This window comes from Poecilia mexicana, unplaced genomic scaffold, assembly GCF_051168715.1.
Source record: "Poecilia mexicana isolate PSO_F unplaced genomic scaffold, ASM5116871v1 scaffold_10, whole genome shotgun sequence".
Taxonomy (NCBI): domain Eukaryota; kingdom Metazoa; phylum Chordata; class Actinopteri; order Cyprinodontiformes; family Poeciliidae; genus Poecilia; species Poecilia mexicana.
This window is the reverse complement of record NW_028263379.1, coordinates 4,389,427-4,412,623: the sequence shown is the minus strand read 5'-3', so window position 1 is coordinate 4,412,623 and position 23,197 is coordinate 4,389,427. Positions and strand designations below refer to the sequence as shown.

At 41.3% G+C, this 23,197-nt stretch overlaps 1 protein-coding gene and 1 pseudogene across 1 annotated transcript in view; both read left to right on the top strand.

Moving 5' to 3' along the window:
- Nucleotides 1-7,014: 7,014 nt before the first annotated feature.
- Nucleotides 7,015-8,921, top strand: LOC148156686 (uncharacterized; annotated as a pseudogene).
- A 12,555-nt stretch (nt 8,922-21,476) lies between these two features.
- Nucleotides 21,477-23,197, top strand: part of slit3 (slit homolog 3 (Drosophila)) — a 234,923-nt gene continuing 233,202 nt past the window's right edge. The window contains exon 1 of the mRNA XM_015005503.2: nt 21,477-22,022. Within this exon, the coding sequence (XP_014860989.1) occupies nt 21,835-22,022 (188 nt within the window). The 5' untranslated portion in view covers nt 21,477-21,834. The remainder of the gene's footprint in view (nt 22,023-23,197) is intronic.

The window sequence follows — 23,197 nt, the reverse complement described above, 5'->3', positions numbered from 1 at the left end:
CTCTGACAGTCATCAGAAATCCACATTTACTCAGAATCAGCAGAGAAAAGCAGAAAATCAGATCTTTATGTTCCTCTGAAGCTACTGTACAAAACAGACATTTAGTTAGTGATCAATCAGTTATTCTGAAGATTAATCGGTAACACTTTATTTGAAGGGGGTGAATAAGACTGACATGACACTGTCATAAACATGACATAACACCTGTCATAAACATGAATAAGCCTTCATGAATATTTATGACTGTTGTCATAAAGTGTCATTCGGTAAATTATGACACTTTTAATACAAAGTTGACATTATTCAAAATGTCTTTGTTATGACAACTTGACATTAACCAAGAAATCATTACTGATATAAATTTGTTATAAAAGTATTACTGATTGCATTTTAAAAATGAGGTAACTTTATGTTATTAAAGGTAAAGTTTAAACAGTAATGATTTCCTGGTTAATGTCAACTTGTCATAACAAAGACATTTTGAATAATGTCAACTTTGTATTAAAAGTGTCATAATTTACCGAATGACGCTTTATGACAACAGTCATAAATATTCATGAAGGCTTATTTATGTTCATGACAGGTGTTATGACATGTTTATGACAGTGTCATGACAGTCTTATTCACCCCCTTCAAATAAAGTGTTACCGATTAATCTACTAATAGGATGAAAAAAGGGTGCATACTGCTGATTTTTATTTAACCACTTATGATGTTTTAATACAAGATTAGAAATACATTCAAAGTTTACAAAAGTTTACTTTTTTAATAAGAAAATAAACAAGTTATTGCCTAAAATGCAATAACAGCATTCCTTTAGTAAATTTGAACTGGGTGAAGCTAAAACTTCCACTTGACGAATTTCAGGTGAAACATATTTACAGACAAATGTTTTCATCTGAAATACAAAATGGTTATATATTTTGTACAGTTTTGGCCAATTTATTACTGAGTATGTTGTTTTTCAGCACATCACTTTCAAAATTAGTTGACAATTATTTTAATAATCGTTTCATCACGATTAGTCCAATTAATCATTTTCATCTGCAGAAATACTCTGTAGATATTTCATCCAACTGTTGTGAATCTTGAGCAAACTTTTTTTTTTTTTTTTTTTTTTAATTAGGCATTTTGAGATTTATACAAACATATAAACATTAAAAATAAAATATATATAAACATAAAAAAAAAAAAAGAATCAGAAGAGAAAATTTGGAGGCATGTAAATAAGTCACAGCATTCTCTTGACAGGCACCAGTTGAGCTACAGACTCAATGACATGTCATTTAGGTTCACTTTACTGGTTTGTTAATTTTGAAATAATTAAGAACATGTTCCCATCTTCTTTTAAAGGTATAAAATTTTCCATCCAGAGAGTATCTCAATCTTTCTAATACAATCACTTCAGAAAATAGGTTTTTCCATAGCTGGATCGATGGGGCATCACAACCTATCCATTTAACCATTATTACCTTTCTGGCCAACATTAATAAGAGTTGCACAGTCTCTTTGTGAGTACCCAGGTGAGTGGGTATGAGTCCAAGTAGACAAAGCACTGGACCAGGATGCACTGTTTGTCCTATAGCAGAGCTGATTTCATGACACACTGCCTGCCAGAATGCCTCTATAATTTTACATTCCCATAGGCAGTGAATTCTAGTTCCTGTAGCTACTTTACATTTAGGACAGTTTGGAGAGCTTCCTGGTGTGTACTTGCTATATATATATATGGTGATATGTATACATTGTGTAAAATATTATATTGCATTTCTTTATATCGGTTGCATACTGAGATTCTGGAAGGCAGAGTCAAGATGTCTTCCCATGCTTCTGAATCAATTGTGCTTTTCAGAGTTCTGTTCCAGGTTGATCGTAAATTCTCCAAGTTATCTTTCCTTGGCGTTTGTAACTCAGCATAGAATCTTGACACAAATCTCCCACGTTTATGACAATCAAGAATAGCTTTATCAAGTAAATAACAATCCACCTCTAATGAGTCAGTTTTTGCCTTAACATAATGCCTTAGTTGAAGGTATTTATAGAAGTCCCTGGAAGCAATACCATATTGTGTTCTTAATTCTTCAAATGTCTTGAATTTTCCGCTATGCCACAGATCATGCATCCTAGCAATGCCAGCATCCCGCCATGACCTAAGATCAGGACCAGCGCCCTCTACTGTCAAATCCGGGTTGTCTACCAGTGTTGTCAGACATGAAAAGTTTTTATTCTGTCCAAACATTTTCTTCAGAATATTCCATGCTTTAATGGTATTAGTAATTAGAAAATTATCTTTAGCCATGGCTGGGAGTTCTCGTTGTTGTTTATTTAACAGATTTATTGGGTGGTAGGGTTTACAAACACTTTCTTCAATCCTTAGCCATGCATTAGCATGCTTTTGGGTAGCCCACATTGAAATAATTCTTGCATGTAAAGACAATATATAGTTCTCAATCTTGGGCAGAGCCCATCCACCCAAGGCTCTGGGAAGTTGTAGAACTTCAGTTTTAATTTTAGGTTTCCTGCCCGCCCAAATAAATTCTGATATTGCTTTATTTATTCCAGCTAAGTCTTTAGAGTCAATAAAGAGAAACAGCATAGACACTGGATAAATTAACTGAGGGAGGATTATCATCTTAACCAGGTTAACTCTTCCCAGAAAGGATATGGGAAGCCTCTTCCATCTCACCAATCTGTCCTTTATATGGGAGATTGTAGGACTGATGTTTTCGGGATACAGTTGATTAGTTTTAGATGTCATGCGTATTCCCAGATACTTTAACCCCGTAGGAGCCCATCGAAATGGTTTGATGAATGCTGGCTCTCCCCGGTCACAGAAACCCAAAGGCATAATTTCAGATTTTTCGTAATTGACCTTATACCCAGATATTTTACTAAATTTACTGACGCAGCCAATTAGGGCTGGGATAGATTTTACAGGGTCTGTCAATGTTAAAATGATATCATCAGCGTATAATAATATTTTGTACACTTTTGTTCCTATTAAAATACCTTTGATATCTTTACTTTGTCTAATTGCAGTTGCAAGCGGCTCTATAGCCAGGGAGAACAGCAGTGGAGAGAGAGGACTTCCCTGTGCTGTCCCCCTTCCCAGCCCAAATGGTGCAGACAGGAGGCCGTTTGTCAAGACAGATGCTGAAGGATTCCTATAAAGAAGTTTTACCCAGTTTATAAAATTTTGCCCAAGTCCAAATCTTCTAAGCACTTCAAACATGTATTCCCATTCGACACGGTCAAAGGCTTTTTCTGCATCCATTGAGACAATGATGCCTGGGGTTTGTGTCTGATTAAGGTGTTGAATAATATTAATAAGTCGTCTAGTGTTATTTGATGAAAGACGTTCCTTAATAAAGCCGGTTTGGTCTATATTGACTATGTTAGAAACTACCGTATTTTCCGCACTATAAGGCGCACCGGATTATAAGGCGCACCTTCAATGAATGGCCTATTTTAGGACTTTTTTCATACATTAGGCGCACCGCATTATAAGGCGCATAGAATAGACGCTTCATACTCTATTATTACACATCCACATTAATAAAGAAATGGTCCCCGAGTACTTTATATAGTAGGCTGGCCCAGTCGTTGTTTCACTCACGGTGTTGGTGTTGCGATATTATGCCCAACTGCTTTCTGGGTAACACAGACCAACCGACACGCTGCCGCTGCAGTCTCTGTCTCTCTTCCCCTGCCCCTCCCCCCCTTTAAATGTATTATCAAACTTTATTAACAAACCAGTGTTCTGACAACTATCCCAGCATGCACCGCGCACTACTTCTTCTACGGGGGAAAAAGAAGTTGGCGGCTGCTTACCGTAGTGGACCAACTAAGTAAGCAGCCTACTGCATGTCTGTGTAAACATGACGTCTTTCATTTCGATCTGAGTTAATTAGCGTAGCATTTCTGCCGGAACCAACAAGTTCATGTCATCTTTTTTGGACGACATCAAGGTGTTTGAGCCACTGGATGCCTCCAACATTGAGCGCGTCACAGCTAAAAGCTACCGATAGATGAGGAAAACAGCAGATCCTCACACCCTCAGCATAAATATAGCTGTGGACAAGATCACTGATGCCTATTGTTCTTGCAAGGCTGGGTAAGTCGGCATTCATGGTTTTGATGGTCCACAATGTACATTAGCATATGTTTACTACTGTAGCTTGTGTTTGTGAGACGGTCACGCACGTGGTAGCTGCACTGTGACCTAAAATGGGCATTAGCCAATGAAACGCGGCCCCTGTGGTAAGGTCCGTTGCTGGACCTGTTGTGGCTCAATATTGGTCCATATATAAGGCGCACCGGATTATAAGGCGCACTGTCGGCTTTTGAGGAAATTGAAGGTTTTTAGGTGCGTCTTATAGTGCGGAAAATACGGTACCTTTTCCAGTCTAGTAGCCAAAATCTTAGATAAAATCTTCACATCCACACCAAGTAAGCTAATGGGTCGATATGACGAACATTGTTCTGGGTCTTTGTCTTTTTTAGGAATTACAATGATATTTGCTATATACATGGTATCAGGTAGTTTATATTCTTCTAGAGATTTATTAAAGACTCGTTGTAATAATGTGCTAATCTTACCTTTTAAAGTTTTAAAAAATTTGACAGGATAACCATCAGCACCTGGGCATTTGCCAGATTGAAGTGAAGAGATAGCCTTTTCGATTTCTAGAGTTGTTACGGGTCCTTCTAATAAGTTTGCCTGTTCTAGTGACAATTGTGGTATATTTAAGTTATCCAGCCATACATGTTCTAATGTGTCCGTCTTTGCTTCAGAGCAGTACAATTTTTCATAAAACCGTTTAAAACATTCATTTATATGCTTATTATCCATATGACGATGGCCCTCTTCGTCCTGAATTGAGGATATAAAGTTTGTGCCAGGGGACTTGTTTACTAGTTTTGTCAAGAGTTTGTTTGGTTTATTGCCGTGTTCAAAGAATCTTTGCTGTGCGAATAATATATCCTTTTCAGCTTTCTTTGTTATAATATCAGATAATGAGGCCCGAGCTGCTTTAAGTTCCCCCAGGATTTTAACTGATTTTGTGATGATATAGTCGTTTTCAAGTCTTTTAATTTGATTTTCAATTTTATTTTGTTCTGCTAATCTTTCTTTCCTCTTACAGCTAGAGTATGATATTATTATCCCTCGCATATATGCCTTATAAGCATCCCACACCAGTCTGGGGTCAGAGTTATTATTGTCATTGAATTGTAAATAAAAATCTGTCTGCTCTTCCAGTAATTTAGTAAAATCTTCGTTTAACAGCAGCAATCTATTCAGCCTCCATGAAGCTGAGCGGGCCAGTTTTCTGGGTGGTTGCATCGCTAGCGTTACAGGAGCATGGTCAGAGAGGGAAATTGTTCCTATCTCTGATTTCTCTATAGAATGTACCAAATGATTGGACATAAACAAATAGTCGATGCGCGTCATTGTTGAATGTGGCAATGAGTGAAAGGTAAAATTTTTTGTTGAGGGGTTGAGATGCCTCCATATGTCCGTTAAATCCAGTTCTTCTAAAATATTTTTCACTGCCCTAGAGTTCTTAGACTGAGAGTTTTGGGGAGGACTCCTGTCCATGAGAGGGCATAGAGAGCAATTAAAGTCACCTCCGATAAGTATGTTTGGGCAGTCCATTTCAGCAGTTTGGTTAAGAAGCGCTGCAAAGAAATCCTCATCATATACATTTGGGCTGTATACACTACCGAGCAAAAAGCTCTCTCCATAAGGAACACCCTTAATCAATATGATTCTACCTTCCGTGTCTCTAAATGTGTCTAGAGCTGTAAAAGGGAGATTTTTATGTATTAAAATTATAACCCCTCTTTTGTTTGTTGAATATGATGAGAAATGAACTTGCCCCACCCATTCTCTTAAATATTTTTTATGTTCATCGTCAGTAAGATGAGTTTCTTGTAAAAATGCTACTTGGGTTCCGTACTTCTTTAAACTATTTAGGATAGCTGTTGGATTCACTCTTCCCGTTCCACTAGGGGGCTCTATAGTTGCTTTATATTGGTATGTGTAGAAGAAGAAAACGAACTGCGGACCATTAGTGTACTTAGGTTGCCTAGCAACCACACTAACAAGCCAAACCTGCCATATATATTCACATCTTACCAATATTACCAATGTTCATGAGTGTTGCCCAATGTGGTGAGTTATATATTAATGCTGTAAAGCTATGTTTAAGTTTGTGTCCTTTGAATATCGCAATATTAAGTATTTGACGTTTTGTTTGTCTTTTTTTTTTTTTTTTTTACGTTATTTACAGTTTAACCAGCATGTCCGCGTAAAGCACTCGGCAATAAAAAAGAACAGTTACAATTTCAACGGCTACCTTATGTTCTTCGCAACATAAAGTTAAACACAAGGCAATTATGTCGAAAACCGGAGATTCTGCAGGAGAAATAGACCTCGCTACGCTAAAGAGGAAGAGAGGACAAGCGAAAGCGGCTGTAACTAAGATGATAACATCCGCAAATGAAAAAATCAGAGAAAATAAGCCGGAAGAATTAAAGTCAGTGCTGCAGAGCCTCGACCTAGCCCTTGCACAACTTCAGGAGGCACACAAATGTTATCATTCTCGGCTCACTGATGATATCGACAGAGAAGAGTCTGATGCTTATGAGAAGCTTATCTTAAGGAACGTTCATGACGTGCGTCATGAAGCTCTAGCCTGGCTTCAAGATGAGGAAGATGAAGCTAGTGTTAATCCAGACGTTGATGAAGAGTTGGGTGTAACTGCACAAGTTAATTTGTTCAGTGAATCTCCAGCTGATATAAATGAAGATTCCACATCATCAGAACTAGAAAAAATCCAAGCCCTAAGAAAGAAAGAGAAAGAAAGCTTTGAGCTGATGCTTAGACTCAACAAGGAGGAATTTGAGCTAGAACTTCAGCGACTACGTCACAAGGCTGAGCTGGATGCACAGATGCTACATAATCAGCAAAAGATGCAAGCCCTAACAGCAGATCTCCATTCTACACCTAAAACTGGCCAAATTCCTACTACACCACGACCCTCGCCTTTCCAGATGGCAGATGATTCAATCTCACAACTGCTAGAGTTCTCAAGGCAGCAGTATCAAGCCCAAGTAGACACTCTCAGGCTCCCACCAACAGATCTGATCAAGTTTGATGGTAACCCCCTCCAGTATTGGAAGTTCATGAGGCTCTTCACTGCAATGGTGGACAAAGAGTCTGTTCCTGCTGAAGAAAAGTTAACCCGTCTGCACCAGTACACAGAAGGAAAGGCTCAAGATGCTATTAGTCACTGTCTGTACAACTCCAATCCCAGCGAAGGTTTCAAGGAAGCACTTGACCGACTAAAGTCAAGATTTGGAAATCCTCATTCCATCTCCCAAGCTTGGGTTGAAAAGGTTTTGAACTTTAAAGAGATAAGAGACAATATGCAACTCAGAGACTTCGCAGATCAGCTGAGAGGCTGTAAGGACACACTTGCTGCCATGAAATGTGAGGAAGAGCTCAGTGGTCGCCGCACGTTATTTGAGATAATCAGCAAACTACCTTCAGATCTCAGGGCCAAGTGGCTAAATAAAAACTACGACATCACAAAGGAAGGACGTCTACCTAATCTCAACGACGTTGTCAGCTTTGTGGAGATAGAAGCTGAAAAGAGATCTGATCCAGTCTTTGGTGGGTTAATTGGCTGCAAGAAACATGAGAAGTCAAGCTTTGCATCACCTACCAAAGTCTCAAAGAAACATCATCAAAACTACCCCACCACTGTCAAGGCGGCTGCAGTCCATGAGAATAAGACCACACGTACCAAGCAGCCAGCTTATTTAAAATGTCTTAAATGCTCAGAGCACCATTTCTTAAACCAGTGCCCAGGTTTTCGATCACTAACAGTTCCAGAGCGCCTGGAGTTTGTTCAAGAGAAAAACCTGTGCCAAAACTGTTTCATGATTGGGCACAACGCCGAGATTTGCACGCGCAACTGGGTGTGCAACGTGCCTGGCTGTGGACAGAAACACAACAAATGGCTGCATCCTAACCACACTAACAGACAGAATACAACAGCAGGCCAGGACACCACTGATGACAATAAAACTACCCAACAAACACAACCTACCAGATCTCCTAATGTCACATGTGGATTCGCTGGAGCTGCAAATGGTAAAGTTTGTTTACCTATCGTTCCTGTGGTCGTTAGGGGAAAAGCTACAAACATCAGTTCTGTTACATACGCATTACTTGATCCTGGAGCCAACACCAGTTTAGTGTCAGAAGAACTGACCAAGAAGCTAAAAGTCAAAGGCAAGCCTACAAGGTTAGATCTTGATACTGTAGGAGGAAGTCAAGAAGGCTTATTTACTCGAAGTGTGGATCTTGAGATTGACTCTCTGCACGATGGCAGCATCTACACACTTAATGGTGTGAGAACACTTAAGAAATTAAACATAGGACTTAGCTGTCTCGCGACACCCGACGAGGCAGCCAGATGGGATCACCTAGCAGATATCCCTATTCCCAGCATCAATTCCAATGATGTGCACCTTGTCATTGGACAAGATGCTCCCCGTCTTCTCAGAGCTGAAGAGTACCGCGTAGGAGGTGATAATGACCCTTACGCTACCAGAACAGTACTCGGCTGGGCCATAAATGGACCCATTGATTACAAAGAAGTTAGGAAAGCTAAGGCCTACTTCCTCAAGTCAGATCAAAGTCTGCATACACAGGTGGAAAGATTTTGGAAACTTGACGACCCCGCTCAAGAGAACAATCTGTCAATCAATGATCACAAAGTGATTGAGCTGTGGGAAAACTCAGTTACCAAAGAAGGCTTACACTATACCTTAGGCATACCTTTTAAGAATGAAGTAGTGACACTGCCTAACAATATCAACTTAGCAACACGGAGACTACAACTACTGGAACGTAGATTAACAAAGGACCCAGATCTGAAAGACAAGTATGTTAAGGCAATGAAGTCAACCATTGATAAAGGATATGCAGAAGAAGTTCCAGCCTTGTCGCTCAACCACAACAATGACAAAGTTTGGTATCTCCCACATCATCCAGTGATTCATCCTCGCAAGCCTGGAAAGGTACGAGTCGTCTTTGACTGTGCAGCAAAATATGATGGAATATCTCTCAATGATGTCATCCACCAGGGCCCAGATCTAATGAACAAATTAATAAATGTGCTGATCCGCTTCCGACAAGGTCCTGTTGCCATAATGGCAGACATTGAGGGCATGTTCAATCAGATACATGTAACTCCAGAACACAGAGATGTGCTACGGTTCCTGTGGTGGAAGGACCACGATCCTAATAATGAGGTAGTTACTTACCGGATGACATCTCACCTCTTTGGCGGAGTGTGGTCTCCAAGCGCAGCAAGCTTTGCATTGAGGAGGTGTGCATCAGATCATGCACATCTATATGATGCAGATACTATCTCCACCATAGAAAGAAACTTCTATGTGGATGATTGCCTGAAATCCTCAGACTCACCCCAACAAGCCATCCGTCTAGCAGCACAGCTAATTGACCTACTTATGCAAGGAGGGTTTCGCTTGACTAAATGGACAAGCAATTCAACTGAGGTTCTACAGTCTATCCCAGAGGAGGAACATGCTAATCAAGTACCACTGTTGGACCTGGATGGAGATCCATCTTTGGAAAGAGCGCTGGGGTTGTTCTGGGACATAACAAATGACTGTATCACCTTCATCATCAAAGTCAAGAACAAACCCAACACTAAAAGAGGCATGCTAAGTACAATAAGCTCAGTTTATGACCCCCTGGGGTTAGTTGGCCCATTTATTTTACGGGGAAAGGCATTGTTTCAGGCACTATGTCGCTTGAAGCTAGGTTGGGATGAAACCATCCCAAGTGACATAGCTGAGCAATGGGGCCGGTGGTTAGATGATCTACCAAAACTCTACAGACTTCAGGTGCCTCGGTGTCTCAGACCTGAAGGTTTTACTGCAGATTCAGTCACCATGCAACTTCATCACTTCAGTGATGCTTCTGAATTGGGTTATGGTGCTGTTAGCTACCTTAGGGTTGTAAGCAATAATAACAAGTACTGTAATATCGTTCTCTCTAGGAATAGGCTAGCTCCTGTCAAACCAAGTACTATTCCAAGACTAGAACTGGCAGCAGCTGTAGTAGCGGTACAGCTTGATCAGAAGATCCGTAAAAGCTTTGAGCTACCCCTCCTGGATTCTGTCTTCTGGACAGACAGCACTATTGTTCTGCATTACATCAGAAACGAAGAGAAAAGGTACCAAACCTTTGTTGCCAATAGAATTTCACAGATCCGAGAAGTCTCACAAGCCTCACAATGGAAACATGTCTGCACAGAACTAAACCCTGCGGATGATGTTTCAAGAGGACTGTCTGCTGAAGAACTCACAAACAGTGAGCGATGGCTCAAAGGCCCTGCCTTCCTGTGGCAGGAAGAAGAATTATGGCCTTGCCAACCTGAACTAGGAAGCTTACCTCCTGAAGCGGAGGTAAAGAAGTCAAGTCAGACATATGCAATGTCTTCTAAGCTCACCATTCAATCAGCAATCGACTGTTTCATTCAGAGGTATTCCTCCTGGCACAAACTCAAACGAGCTATTGTATTGATCCTACGAGCTAAGAATATCCTTCTAAAGAAGACTGAACTCAGACTATATGCTCCAATAACACCAAACGAAATGAAACTGGCAGAGATTGCTATCATTGACTACGTTCAACGCACCCACTTTACTTGTCCAATGAAAGTAGAAAGCATCAGGAAGTTAACTCCAGTACGACTCAGTGATGGATTACTCCGCGTTGGAGGAAGGCTCACCAATGCTCCAATAGCTGAAGCTGCAAAACACCCAGCGATTTTGCCTCGAAACCACCATATTAGCAAACTTATCATATGGCATTTTCACAAACTCACAGGTCATTCTGGAGTTGAAAGGGTACTTGCTGAGATTAGACAATTCTTTTGGATTGTCAGAGGCCGCATAGCAGTGAAGCAAGTCCTAGCACAGTGTATACCTTGCAAAAGACAAAAGGCTCCACTCAGTACTCAGTACATGGCTGACTTGCCCATTGATCGTGTGACTCCATGTAAGCCGCCTTTCACTCACGTCGGAATTGATTATTTTGGGCCCATTACCATCAAAAGAGGACGGAGTGAGGTGAAGAGATATGGCTGTCTATTCACTTGCCTAACTACCAGGGCCATCCACTTGGAGGTGGCGCACAGCTTGGACACAGAATCATTCATAAATGCTCTTCAACGATTTATGGCTCGTCGTGGGACGCCTCAACTAATACGCTCGGACAACGGGACGAACTTTGTTGGTGCCTGTCACGAATTACGGAAGGCTCTGGAAGGATGGAACCAGCAGAGGATTGAGGATCATCTACTCCAGCGAGAAACGCAATGGAAGTTTAATCCTCCTGCCGCCTCACATATGGGGGGTGTATGGGAGAGACAGATTCGTTCTGTGCGCTCAATTCTTATGAGGGTTGCAGGACAACAGACTTTGGATGATGAAGGATTAATGACACTTTTCTGTATCATTGAAAACATCGTCAATGGGAGACCACTAACAAAGTTGTCAGATGACCCTAGGGATGGTCAACCTTTGACTCCCAATGACTTGCTACTGCTGAGATCAGAGTGCACTCTGCCTCCTGGTCACTTTGTAAAACAGGATCTGTACCGTCGACGTTGGCGTCAAGTCCAGTATTTAGCAGACATTTTCTGGGCTCGGTGGGTGAAGGAGTACCTACCCAACCTGCAGCAGAGGCAGAAGTGGAATCACCATTCCAGAAACTATCAGGTCGGAGATCTTGTACTGATCCTGCATGAATGCACGCCTCGCAGTCAGTGGCCTCTTGGTTTGGTCACTGATGTCAACATTGGAGCTGATGGTCTGGTGCGATCAGTGCAAGTAAAGACTCATAGAGGCACATACACCCGACCTATACACAAGCTGTGTTTACTAGAAGGAAATATGGATGAGTAGATTTACTTATTTTTCAGCTTGTGTGCGTTTTCTATACGCGACAGATGACTTTCACTCAATCTTATCACGATTACTGTAAACTGGTAGTCACCACTTTAAGTTCAATTATCAAAAAAGTAACAGAGATTTCATTTGAAAAGGGTTTTTTTTGTCTTTGACAAGGTTAGAATTAAATACTTATCTAAGGTTGTTACGTTCACCAATTTTTTCTGAGATGAACATCTGTAGAGTTCATCGGGGCCGGGATGTTGGATTCACTCTTCCCGTTCCACTAGGGGGCTCTATAGTTGCTTTATATTGGTATGTGTAGAAGAAGAAAACGAACTGCGGACCATTAGTGTACTTAGGTTGCCTAGCAACCACACTAACAAGCCAAACCTGCCATATATATTCACATCTTACCAATATTACCAATGTTCATGAGTGTTGCCCAATGTGGTGAGTTATATATTAATGCTGTAAAGCTATGTTTAAGTTTGTGTCCTTTGAATATCGCAATATTAAGTATTTGACGTTTTGTTTGTCTTTTTTTTTTTTTTTTACGTTATTTACAGTTTAACCGGCATGTCCGCGTAAAGCACTCGGCAATAAAAAATAACAGTTACAATTTCAACGGCTACCTTATGTTCTTCGCAACAATAGCCTTCCTTTTTATTACGTTATTAGAACCTTTTACATTCCATGTGCAAACCTTAATGCTCATCTTCAGAGTATTTCAATATGTTGCTTGACGCTGTGTTTTAAAAATATGCAGATAAGATTCAAATTTAAGTTTAACCTGCAACCTGCCTGCCTCAGATTGTGCTTTGTGCTGATAGACCAACAAAAAGGTTCCAAGCAAAAACCCAAAACAAAGCTTGGACCATCCTCTAACGAGGGAACAATAACTGTAGCAAGCTACATAACAAGATAACAATAACAAGCTCGTCATACCCTAATTCCAAGGTATAACAGGTGGGGGCCCAGTGATGAAACACAATCAGAAAAAAAAAGAAATTGCAGTGTTACAGCCCTCTCTGGGTCTGAATATCAAGCCACCGTGGATAAACACTTGCTGGGTGTAATAATGTTTTACCTCAACACTTTATCCCTTATTTATAAAACAGTGTAAACAAACTGAATTACAGTAGTGAATGTTGTTATGGTACCTGTTTTCTTTTTGAATATTCACCGTTGTTTTACTCTCATATTGCTCAGTCGTTTATGCACACACGGACGTGTGGAGAGATTCCTGTGAAGTCATTTAGGAAGTGTCTTCACGAATTCGTTAACTTCTTTCATGTTGGAAAGAGATGATGTCGTCCCATTTTGGTTCAAGATCTTGATCACGGCGGGAAACAGGAACGCGTATTTGACACCGGCCTCTCGCAGCTGTCGCCGAGCGTCTGCGGACTCCTGTCTCTTTCTAACCACCTCTGCGGAGAAATCCTGGTAAAAGGAGACTCTGCGATCTTCCACTTGAATTATCCCCTTGATCCTTGCAGCGCTGAGGATCCTTTGTTTATCGATGTAGTTGTGGAGCCTCACCAGGACTGCTCGCGGATGGTTTCGGTCATTTCGCCCCGCCGGAGGTCCGGTGCGGTGGGCTCTTTCAATTTCTATCCGTGTCTGCTGCAGTCCCAGGACTTTTGGAATCCACGCCCCGAAAAAAGCCACCGGTTCACTGCCTTCGATGCCTTCCTTTAGTCCCATAATCTTAATGTTTTGGCGCCTGCTCTGGTTTTCAAAGCTGTCCAGCCTTTCCAGGGCCCTTCTAATCTTTCCCTCGATACTGTCCAGTCTGGGCGCGCTTCTTGTTGACTCGTCCTCCAGATCAGAAATGCGCTGTTCAGCCGCAGATATTCGCTGCGTCATTCTGTCGAGTTTCTCCGAGAGTTCAGATACTGGTTTAAGAATTGCAGCTACTTTTCTGTCCAGCATTTCTTCAATATTCTTGGAGACCCGTTCCACTATGGTATCTTCTTTTAGAGTGTTAGCTTCCTCCACGTTACTCACAGTGCACTCCTCCATGTCAGTCCAAGCAGCGTCTTCGTCGTTTTGGCTAGCTGCGGGTGTGCTAACGTTAGCACCAGCTTTCCGTCCTCCTTTCTTCTTTTTGCTCAGTGCAGCAGGCCCAAAAAAGTTTTCCAGAGACATGTCAAAGCTTACCACGGCTTCTGTTTCAGTTCACACGGTGGGGGATTGTCTTAAATGTTAGTTTTATTTCGACCCAGAGAGGAGACGAGGAACACACGTCTATTCAGCAGCGTGCATCACGTGATTCCCCTTGAGCAAACTTTTAAAATGTTGCAAAAGAAAGAAAATGTGAATTAGGCGCTTCTCCTTTTACTGGTCAATAAGTCTAGCAAAACGTAAAGTCATCAGATGTTGACGCTACGAGTCGTTCACTCCATGCTGGAAGATTTGACTGACATTTTCTGTCTTGTGTCTCTGGTAAGGTACAGACCCCCCTTTTAGGTGGGAACGTTTGCTACATCAAAGCTCAGTTCATAAATGTGTTTCAAATAACTTCCTAAATTTTCCAAACAACATGTTTACATTTGCATGAGGGGGTTTCTGGCTTTTCTCAAAAAAAAGTTAATGTGTTAACATTTCTTTCTCTGAACAGCCAACAGGATGAAACGATTACCGTATTTTCCACACTATAAGGCACACTTTCAATGAATGGCCTATTTTAAAACTTTTTTCATATATAAGGCGCACCGCATTATAAGGCGCATAGAATAGACCCTTTTCACATGACGTCACACAACCTCCGTTTTGGCTCGAAGCTGTGTATCCTTAGTTCCGGTGTACATAGTAAGTAACGATAAAGTTGTCTATTTCATATGTAAAATGGACACATATATATCTATATATATCTATATAGAGGCATATATATAGAAAGAGAGATTTAGATATTTATATATATATATATATATATATATATATATATATATATCTGACAGCATATGTTGATCAGACAGAACACCGGAGCATGGAGTTTACACAGTCTCTAAAACATTTGCCTAAAATAAGATTTGAAGATAGATCACGATTTGCAAACCAATTTTCTCTGACAACAAAATCTAAATTAGACAAAGGCTAGAAATTCTTCACCGAACAAAACCTGTTTGACTATGAAGGTAGGTATTTTTGTTTTGCGTAACCGTTAGCTTAGCATTAGTGAATTTTGTTAGCTAGCTAACTACGTGACATAACTGTTCCTTAACCTGAACTTTTTACTGTTTTTGAACTATGACGTTTTAGGCTCTAATCTTGATCAGATTCTTAAATTATAGACTGGAGTTGCCACTCATCCCATAAAATAGGGGTTTGTTTGTTATAAGCAGAGATGTCCGGTGCCGCCGCTGCTTTGTAATGCCTTCCTCTAATCGGACCACTTTTTCCGGTAACGAATAATCTAACGAGTTCGTATTTCAAATCCAGTAATCAGATTAAAGTTATTTTTATGTCCTTTATTTTCCATTAATACAGAAAATGAACCTCTAAACGTTACATCACTGACAGGCGGCGGTGTATATGTTTCCTAACTGTGGCTAAAGCTGCTGCTAGCTGGTTTACTCATGATCGGAGGCTGGTTGGAGAATGGTAAATTGACAATGACTAATAACGGTTATCTAACACGTAAACACTGTTTTATAAAATACAGAAAGTGAACCTCTAAACGTTACAGCGCTGACAGAGAGTATATTTTTTCCTAAATGTGGCTAAAGCTGCTGCTAGCTGGTTTACTCTCCGATCGGAGGCTGTTTATTTTATACACAGTTAGAGAATGGTGATTTTACAATGATTAATAACAGCTATCTAACACTTAAATGCTGTTATTATTAAACTTACCTTTTATTATATCCTTAAGATTATGAGAATGCGGGAATTTTTCAGCTTGGTTCCCAAGGCAAAATCACACCGGAAGTAAAGATACCCAGGTTTGAGTTATGGCGGCCATTGTCTGACGTCACTGTGAAAAGGGTCTATAGACGCTACAGTAGAGGCTGGAGTTACGTTATGCATCCACTAGATGGAGCTGCACTAAAGTGAATGTCAACAAAACAGTCCGAATCCGGTCGGCGAGGAGAACCTTCCGCGACTGGGCGGGGCGTGACCGGATGATGGTCACCCTTCTCCGTTCGCACACAGCATGTTGGTGGAGAACGTGGTGCTAAATGACCTGCAAACGACCTGATTCTAGATGGTCAGTATGTAGATAGGTCAGTCAAACTTTATTAACAAACCAGCATTCTGACAACTATCCCAGCATGCACCACGCGCTGTTACGGAGTAAAGCTTCTTCTCAAACAAGACGGAGGCTCGTATTTCTTTTACTGAACCTTTCTGTTCAGTATTTATTGAAGAGGAAAACAACGGTGTCAGCTGATAACGGGCAACAGCTGTTCGTAACCAATAGCAATCAAAAGTCAACAAAGCAAGATAGTGACAAAACAGTAACAGATCCTTAAGCATTCTTCAAAATAAAAGACTTCCTCTATTCAAATAAATCATGTCTTGCACTGAAATATATTTCACTTCACCTTTGTAATTATATACAATCATGTTCAATACAATTAATAATAATAATCATCATGTAAATTATGCTTAACATATACAGTAATTGTAAATCAGTCACTTATCATGCAAATATACCGAACAACATAAGTGTAAAAAAGTCACAACATGCGCTTCTTCTTCTATGGGCGAAAATGAAGTCGGCGGCTGCTTACCGTAGTTGCTAGACCTGTTGTGGCTCAATATTGGTCCATATATAAGGGGCACCGGATTATAAGGTGCACTGTCGGCTTTTGAGGAAATTGAAGGTTTTTAGGTGTGCCTCATAGTGCGGAAAATACGGTACAACTTATCTGATAGCAACACAATCCTGGAAACCTCTCTGTTTTTATGCGATGTGTTGTTCATGCTAGCTGCTAGCAACGTCTACTTCCAACACACTTTGCTTATCCTTGTTGATTCGCTCCAAACCACTGGGGCGAAACACGACTAAGTTACATTTTACTTTCATTTTGTTTTTCTGAGGTTTGAAAAGTTCATTCATATTTTGCGTGGCAGTAGGATGGAAACATGGCTGCTGACTGAGTGTTGATGAGGAATTCAACCATGTGACTGGACCAGAGATCCAGCTTAAAGTTTCAGGATCACGTTTATTTTAAGGTTGTTGTTTTTTTGATGGTGATGTGATGAAGCAGAAATTAAGGACATTAAAGCTTGAAAGTTTTAAAAAGAATAATGAGGGGAAATGGATTTGGATTGCATTCATTTTATTGTTCATGAGGAGTTCACCAGGAGTTATTCTCCTGTTGCAAATAAAATGAAGTATGCATTGGAAAGGCATGAGGGACTGATTAAATAGATTAGGTATAAGCTCTTTTAAATTCCCTCCAATACAAATATCAAAGAACTTCTCATGACTTTCTACCCAGGGAACTATTTATGTTTCGTGCTTTTGAGTCAGTGTGTGTCCTTAGTCACATTTAGAGCTATAACTCAGCATCGACTCATGGAAAAACAAGTTGGGGTCAGATATTTATGTGATCACAGATGCTAAATATTTTCAGTTTCTTTTTTTCTCCAAAAATATTTTCATCAAATAAATCAAGAAAATGTTTTCTACGGTTCAGAATATCAATACTGGTCAAATATGATTGAAGTCACTGAATTATCTAAGTTAGCATGTTTTTGTATTTCAATTTGGGTTTCTGACAATAAGTTCATGGTTTTTGGTGTTTGGAAAATTACCTGTTTGAAATCTCCAGAATGTAACATTTAAAATCAAAAGCCCAGACCGTTACCTAGCAACCTGAGCCAAGCCCAGACCGTTACCTAGCAACCATGTTTTAACTTTTTGAGCAGAGGTGCTACTTTATTTTCTGATATTTTACTGCTATAAAATATGATTCTACATACTGCCTCCATACTGGTCCTGGTTCTGGTGGCAGTTGGTCCACTAGTGTCTCAAATCAAATCATATCCTGACAGTATTTCGGAGTTCTTGGTGATCCTGCAGGTCTTTGTTGTCCTTTTCTTTGATACTTTCTGATGTTGCGGCTCTTCCCTCGGCGCGTTCACTCCGTAAAAAGACAGGAGCTTTGAGATAACATGCGGTGCATGAAGGAAGGTCTTGGCTTTGTTTCAGGTACCTGCTGGCTCGGCGGTGGAGGAAACCTTAGTGAAGCCCAGGAAACTCCAGGCCCTGCAAATCCCCCAGGAAGCTCCTGAAATTAGCTGCTGTTCTGCTCTACTTCCCCTCTGCTGCCATCAGCCTGACGCTGGCTGAGTCTCTGCCAGACTTCATTTAAGAGGTCAGACTTAAATAAGTTTTATTACTAAACCCAGGTCTTCACTGCAAAAACACCAAATCCTACCAAGTATTTTTGGTCTACTTTAGTCTATTTGTGGTCTATATTATGGGAAAATGTCTTGCTTTTTGGCCTTACAGTAGAAAATGTTGCTGGACGATAAATAATCCCAGAAGTTATGATAAACGATAATATAGTTGTTTTGAGACCATTTTCTAGTGATATAACAGTAATGCAAGAACTCATTCTCAAAGGTCAATAAACTTTTATTTCTAGTGAACATTTAACGCAGGAACTGGAAGACATTTTAAATATCCAAAATAACTAAACAACAGATAAAATGAATTATTTAGTCTCTGTAAAACCTGACGACTTTATCATCCAGGTTATGTAGAAAGAGAAAAATAATAAATCATGCAAATGGAAATAATTGAGCTCCCTTTAATTTATTATGTGATTTATTGCAACAGGCCACACTTTTATAAGTGAAACAATCTGCACTTTTTCATATTAAGTCATTTTTGACTAAAAAAGTTTCTTGCTGAAAAGTTACTTATAAGTCACTTCTGCCTTATTTTAAGTCTACTCTGATATTTGCAGTAGAACTTGTACCAAAATAAGATTTTGTGTTTTTACAGTGTTCTCGTCATGTTGTTTTCTGAACTGACTTGTGATTGATTATTAATGCATTTCAATCTGGACAGACTCAGACGGAGAAAGAAAGTGATTAAAAGAGTTTAATGATAAAATGAAGATGAAAATAAACACAAAGTCCTTTGGCGTTCGGGCCCCGGCCGGGGACGTCGAGCTGGACTTCGGTGAGCTCGATGAACATTCCTGGTGCAACATAGGAATGTAGACGCCCCGGGGCCTGAACTGGTGGCGGCGGTCGGAGGAGGATGAGGCCTGAGAGCTGGGAGCGGGAGGTGGAGATGGGGTGGAGGTGGGTTGATCGCAGCTGGTGAGCAGAGGAGGCCGTGGGTGAAGGTCCTAGTAAACTGAAGCCCAAACGATGATTGGCTGAAGCGAGACTTGGACCGGCACTGATAGGTCCAGGTTGCAGAGAGGGAGGCGCTGATTGATGAGGCAGGTGCGACTAGAGAGTCTTCAAGACTCCATATCTGCCATTTTCAGACTTTCTTTGTGGATTTAACAGTTTCAGACTGAGATTATTCCTCCAGAGACAAATCCACTTCTGGGAATTGCAGCATCAGCATAACAGAACATTCTGGAGTCAAAGCTTTCAGCCTCCATCTGAAAATCTGACATTAACTGAACAGCATTTAATAAAACAAATGAAATATTCAGAAACTCTGTTTTGGATTAAATAAATATTACTAATGACCAATTTAGATGTTCAGTGATCTAAATAAAAGTAGAGTTTATGATTGAGTTACTGGCTTTGCTCTGTGGAAAAGTTTTCCATCCCAGAAAAAAACAGATTTATTGGAGAATAAAACTCAGCTCAGTGCAAACAGCTTCAATAAGACAATTAGCATTAAATAATAAAGGGTTAAAAATTAGAAAATAATCAGATTTTCTCTTTTTCTACAACTTTAAAAAGTAGAGATTATAAAAATGATTTAATATTTGGTTGGTTTTATTTTTTGAATGAACATAGGTTTGGATGGATGAGGCTACTAAAAATGTATCCAGGTTGTTTAGGAATTTGAGCCAATATTTGAGAGAAAAACAAGATTTGATTGGATTAGTCCGGTCAGATGTTGATGTAGGAAATTGGACCGATTTCAGCCAAAAAACGAGTAATCTAAAATTTATCGCCAATTTATCGTCTTTTGCACATTTCCATCACAATACAGGTCTTAACTTTTATTCATAATGGTCGTAAAAATGTCTTAAAAAGTCTTAGAATCATGTTCAAGCCGTTAAAATGTCTTTTTTAATTTCTTTATTTTAGTTGGCCTTAAATACGTTCTTCACAGCTCTGAGCTTCTGTCTTGGCGGATCTATTCAATCAATCAAATCAATCAGATTTTATTTGTATAGCACATTTCAGCAACAAGGCATTTCAAAGTGCTTTACATTATTTAATCTCATATGTTCTGTGTAGCTTGAGTCGCCAGCGAATGCATCTTCATTGTGTTCTGGCTAAAGCTAACGCTAACTAGCTGCTAATTTGCCCCTGATTGCTAGCTAGCTTCTTTACCTCCATCATGGGTAGGCACAAATTTATTGTGAATTTCTTGCATTTTGTACGTTTGTGTGTTGATGCACAAACGTTTAAGTCTGAGTCGGTGCAGCTGCAAAAACTTTGTGATTCCTGCTGTTATCATATCGGCATCGATCAGTTCTCACAGCTGCGATATCGGTATCTCATCAGAAGTGAAAACGTTGAGTTGGGACAGCCCTAATTGTTAAATTATTATTTGTTTTGACATGTTGAAGGGTTTCCCAGCCGTCCCTGAACGCATCACAGCAGCCGTGGAGTGTTCTGCTCTCTGCTGCAGCATTTAGGCTGGATCCGCTGCAGCCGGCCGGTTCCGGACTTCAGAACCGAGATATTGATGTTTCTGCTGGACGTTTCAGGTTTTCCACTGCAGAGCAGAAAGCTGCGCAGTATCAGAAATATTCATTTTATATCCAGACTGTTGTTGATTTTTCCGTCTCATCATCAGAGGAAACACCTGAAACTAAAGACAAATAGACTTTAGTCTAAACTGAGTTTTCTCCAGTCTTCCTCCGCCAACAGAGGGCAGCAGCACGTCTGCGGCTTGTTGCTCCAGGCTGCTGCAGATGTGACAGTTAGAAAGTTGATCCACTGTGGTGGTCCTGGTGTTCCCCCAGAAACATGAATCTGGAAACATTTCTGTCTGGATGAGCGGCTCTCTGCCGAACTCTGATCAAATCTGCCTGATTTGATCAGAATAGGGATATTAAAACGACTCATTTTAAGGGTTTAATACCTGAGTTTGAGAGATAACACATCTTTAGTTTGAAAGTGTTAATTGAAACTATAAAAACTGTTCAGTTTGTGGAGGTTTCTCTGCTGGTTGGTTCGGAGATTTCGGGTCCAGTCCGACCTGCTGGAGAGGAACCAGAGCTCGGTCCGGTTCCTGCTGCAGATAAGCTGCAGCGAGTGAAAGTTTGGGGAAGTCTCCCGCTCCATTTCTGGTGACATCAGGAGAGAGAGAGCCGGGGGGAGGCGCTCTGCTGTGCTGCGGGGGGACCCGCATGCTCCGCGCAGGTCGCTCCAGTCTGCCGCGCCGCTGCGCTCCGGAACTTTTCCTGCAGCAGCAGAGGATGTTCAGTTCGGAGGTCCCAGCCCAGCAGAACGCTTCCACCGGGTCGGCTCGGGTCCGGACCGGGTTCTGACCGCCCTGTTAGTGGATCCGCGGCTCCGCGGTGCTTTGGGGAGATTTTACGCGCAGCTTTCTGTTTCAAAGCGGAGAAACTTCCAAACCCACGGGGTAAAGTTTTCACTTGGAGGAAACCGAACCGATCCTCCTTCCTCGGAGTCGCTGCTGTGAACCCAGCCTGTCGGAACCGGGATATGTGTGTGAGCGGGTCGGAGAGGCGCGCCGGGCTCCGGGTCTGGGCTGCGCTGCTCGCCGCGCTGCTGTGGGCCGCCGCGGCGCATGGATGCCCACACAAGTGCAGCTGCTCCGGGTCGCATGTGGACTGCCAGGGTCTGGGTCTGAAGACGGTACCCAAAGGAGTCCCGCGGAGCGCAGAGCGCCTGTAAGTAGAGCCCGGCCCGACCCGGGATGGTTCCGATGGACCAGAACCAGAACCATTACTCCAGTCAGTTCATTAGACAAAGATGCACCGATTATTAAAACATTTTCCCATTTATTCATTAAAACTGAGACGTGAACTTTGATTCACTTTTTAAAATGAAGAAAGTTTGATTTGATGCATAAATATGAATAATCTTAACATTTTTCTCTTTTATGCATTTTAAAATAATCAAAAATCAACAAACATGGCTGGATATCAGAACCGGCTCGGTTCTGATCAGCCCAGCTGGATAGAATGATGATTTCAATCAGATTCATTATGACTCAAAATGTTCATCAGAACCTCCAGTAACTGAGGTACGTATGAGAACCAGAACCAGAACCGGTGAAGTTCTGGACCCAAAAGTTTCTGATTCAGTTTCATGTTTTAACTGGAAACCAGAGAGATTTTATCCAACCTGTTGACCCTTCAGAGCGATTTCATTCCTCAGACAGATGAGTGTACATGTTCCTAACACACACACACACACACACACACACACACACACAGACACACACACAGACACACACACACACAGACACACACACACACACACACACACACACACCTTTTCCTCCTGCTGGCATGGAAGTGATTATTTGTGATAACGGAGCGGTTGAAGCCCTGCAGGGGATCAGCAGCAAACCAAACTCTGACACAACAAACTCAGTCTGCATGCCTTGCAGCTGTAGCTGCATGCCTTGCAGCTGTAGCTGCATGCCTTGCAGCTGTAGCTGCATGCCTTGCAGCTGTAGCTGCGTCTGATGCATGTGTCTGCCGTTCAGCGTTTGCATTTTGTTGCGTCTGCAGGTTGGAGCGCGTTCTGTTCAGGTGATTGTTTTCCTTCTGCAGGTTTGTGTGATTGTTGTGACCCCCCAGGTCCTGCTGGGGTTCACACGCCCCCCCCCCCCCCCCCCCAGGACGTTTACATCCCAGTAAAATAAATAATTATGGGTGGTGGTGGCGGGTGTCGCTCCGCCCCGTGGGGGGAGATTTGCCCGTCTGTTTCTGCTCCTCTGATTTATCCGAGCTGCTCGCTTCCTCCCTCGGCCGGCCTTCATCTTTATTCCCCTCTGCAGATACATTTGAGGTGGGAAGCATTAAAATGGATGAGCTCTGCGCTGGGAAGGTGAGGG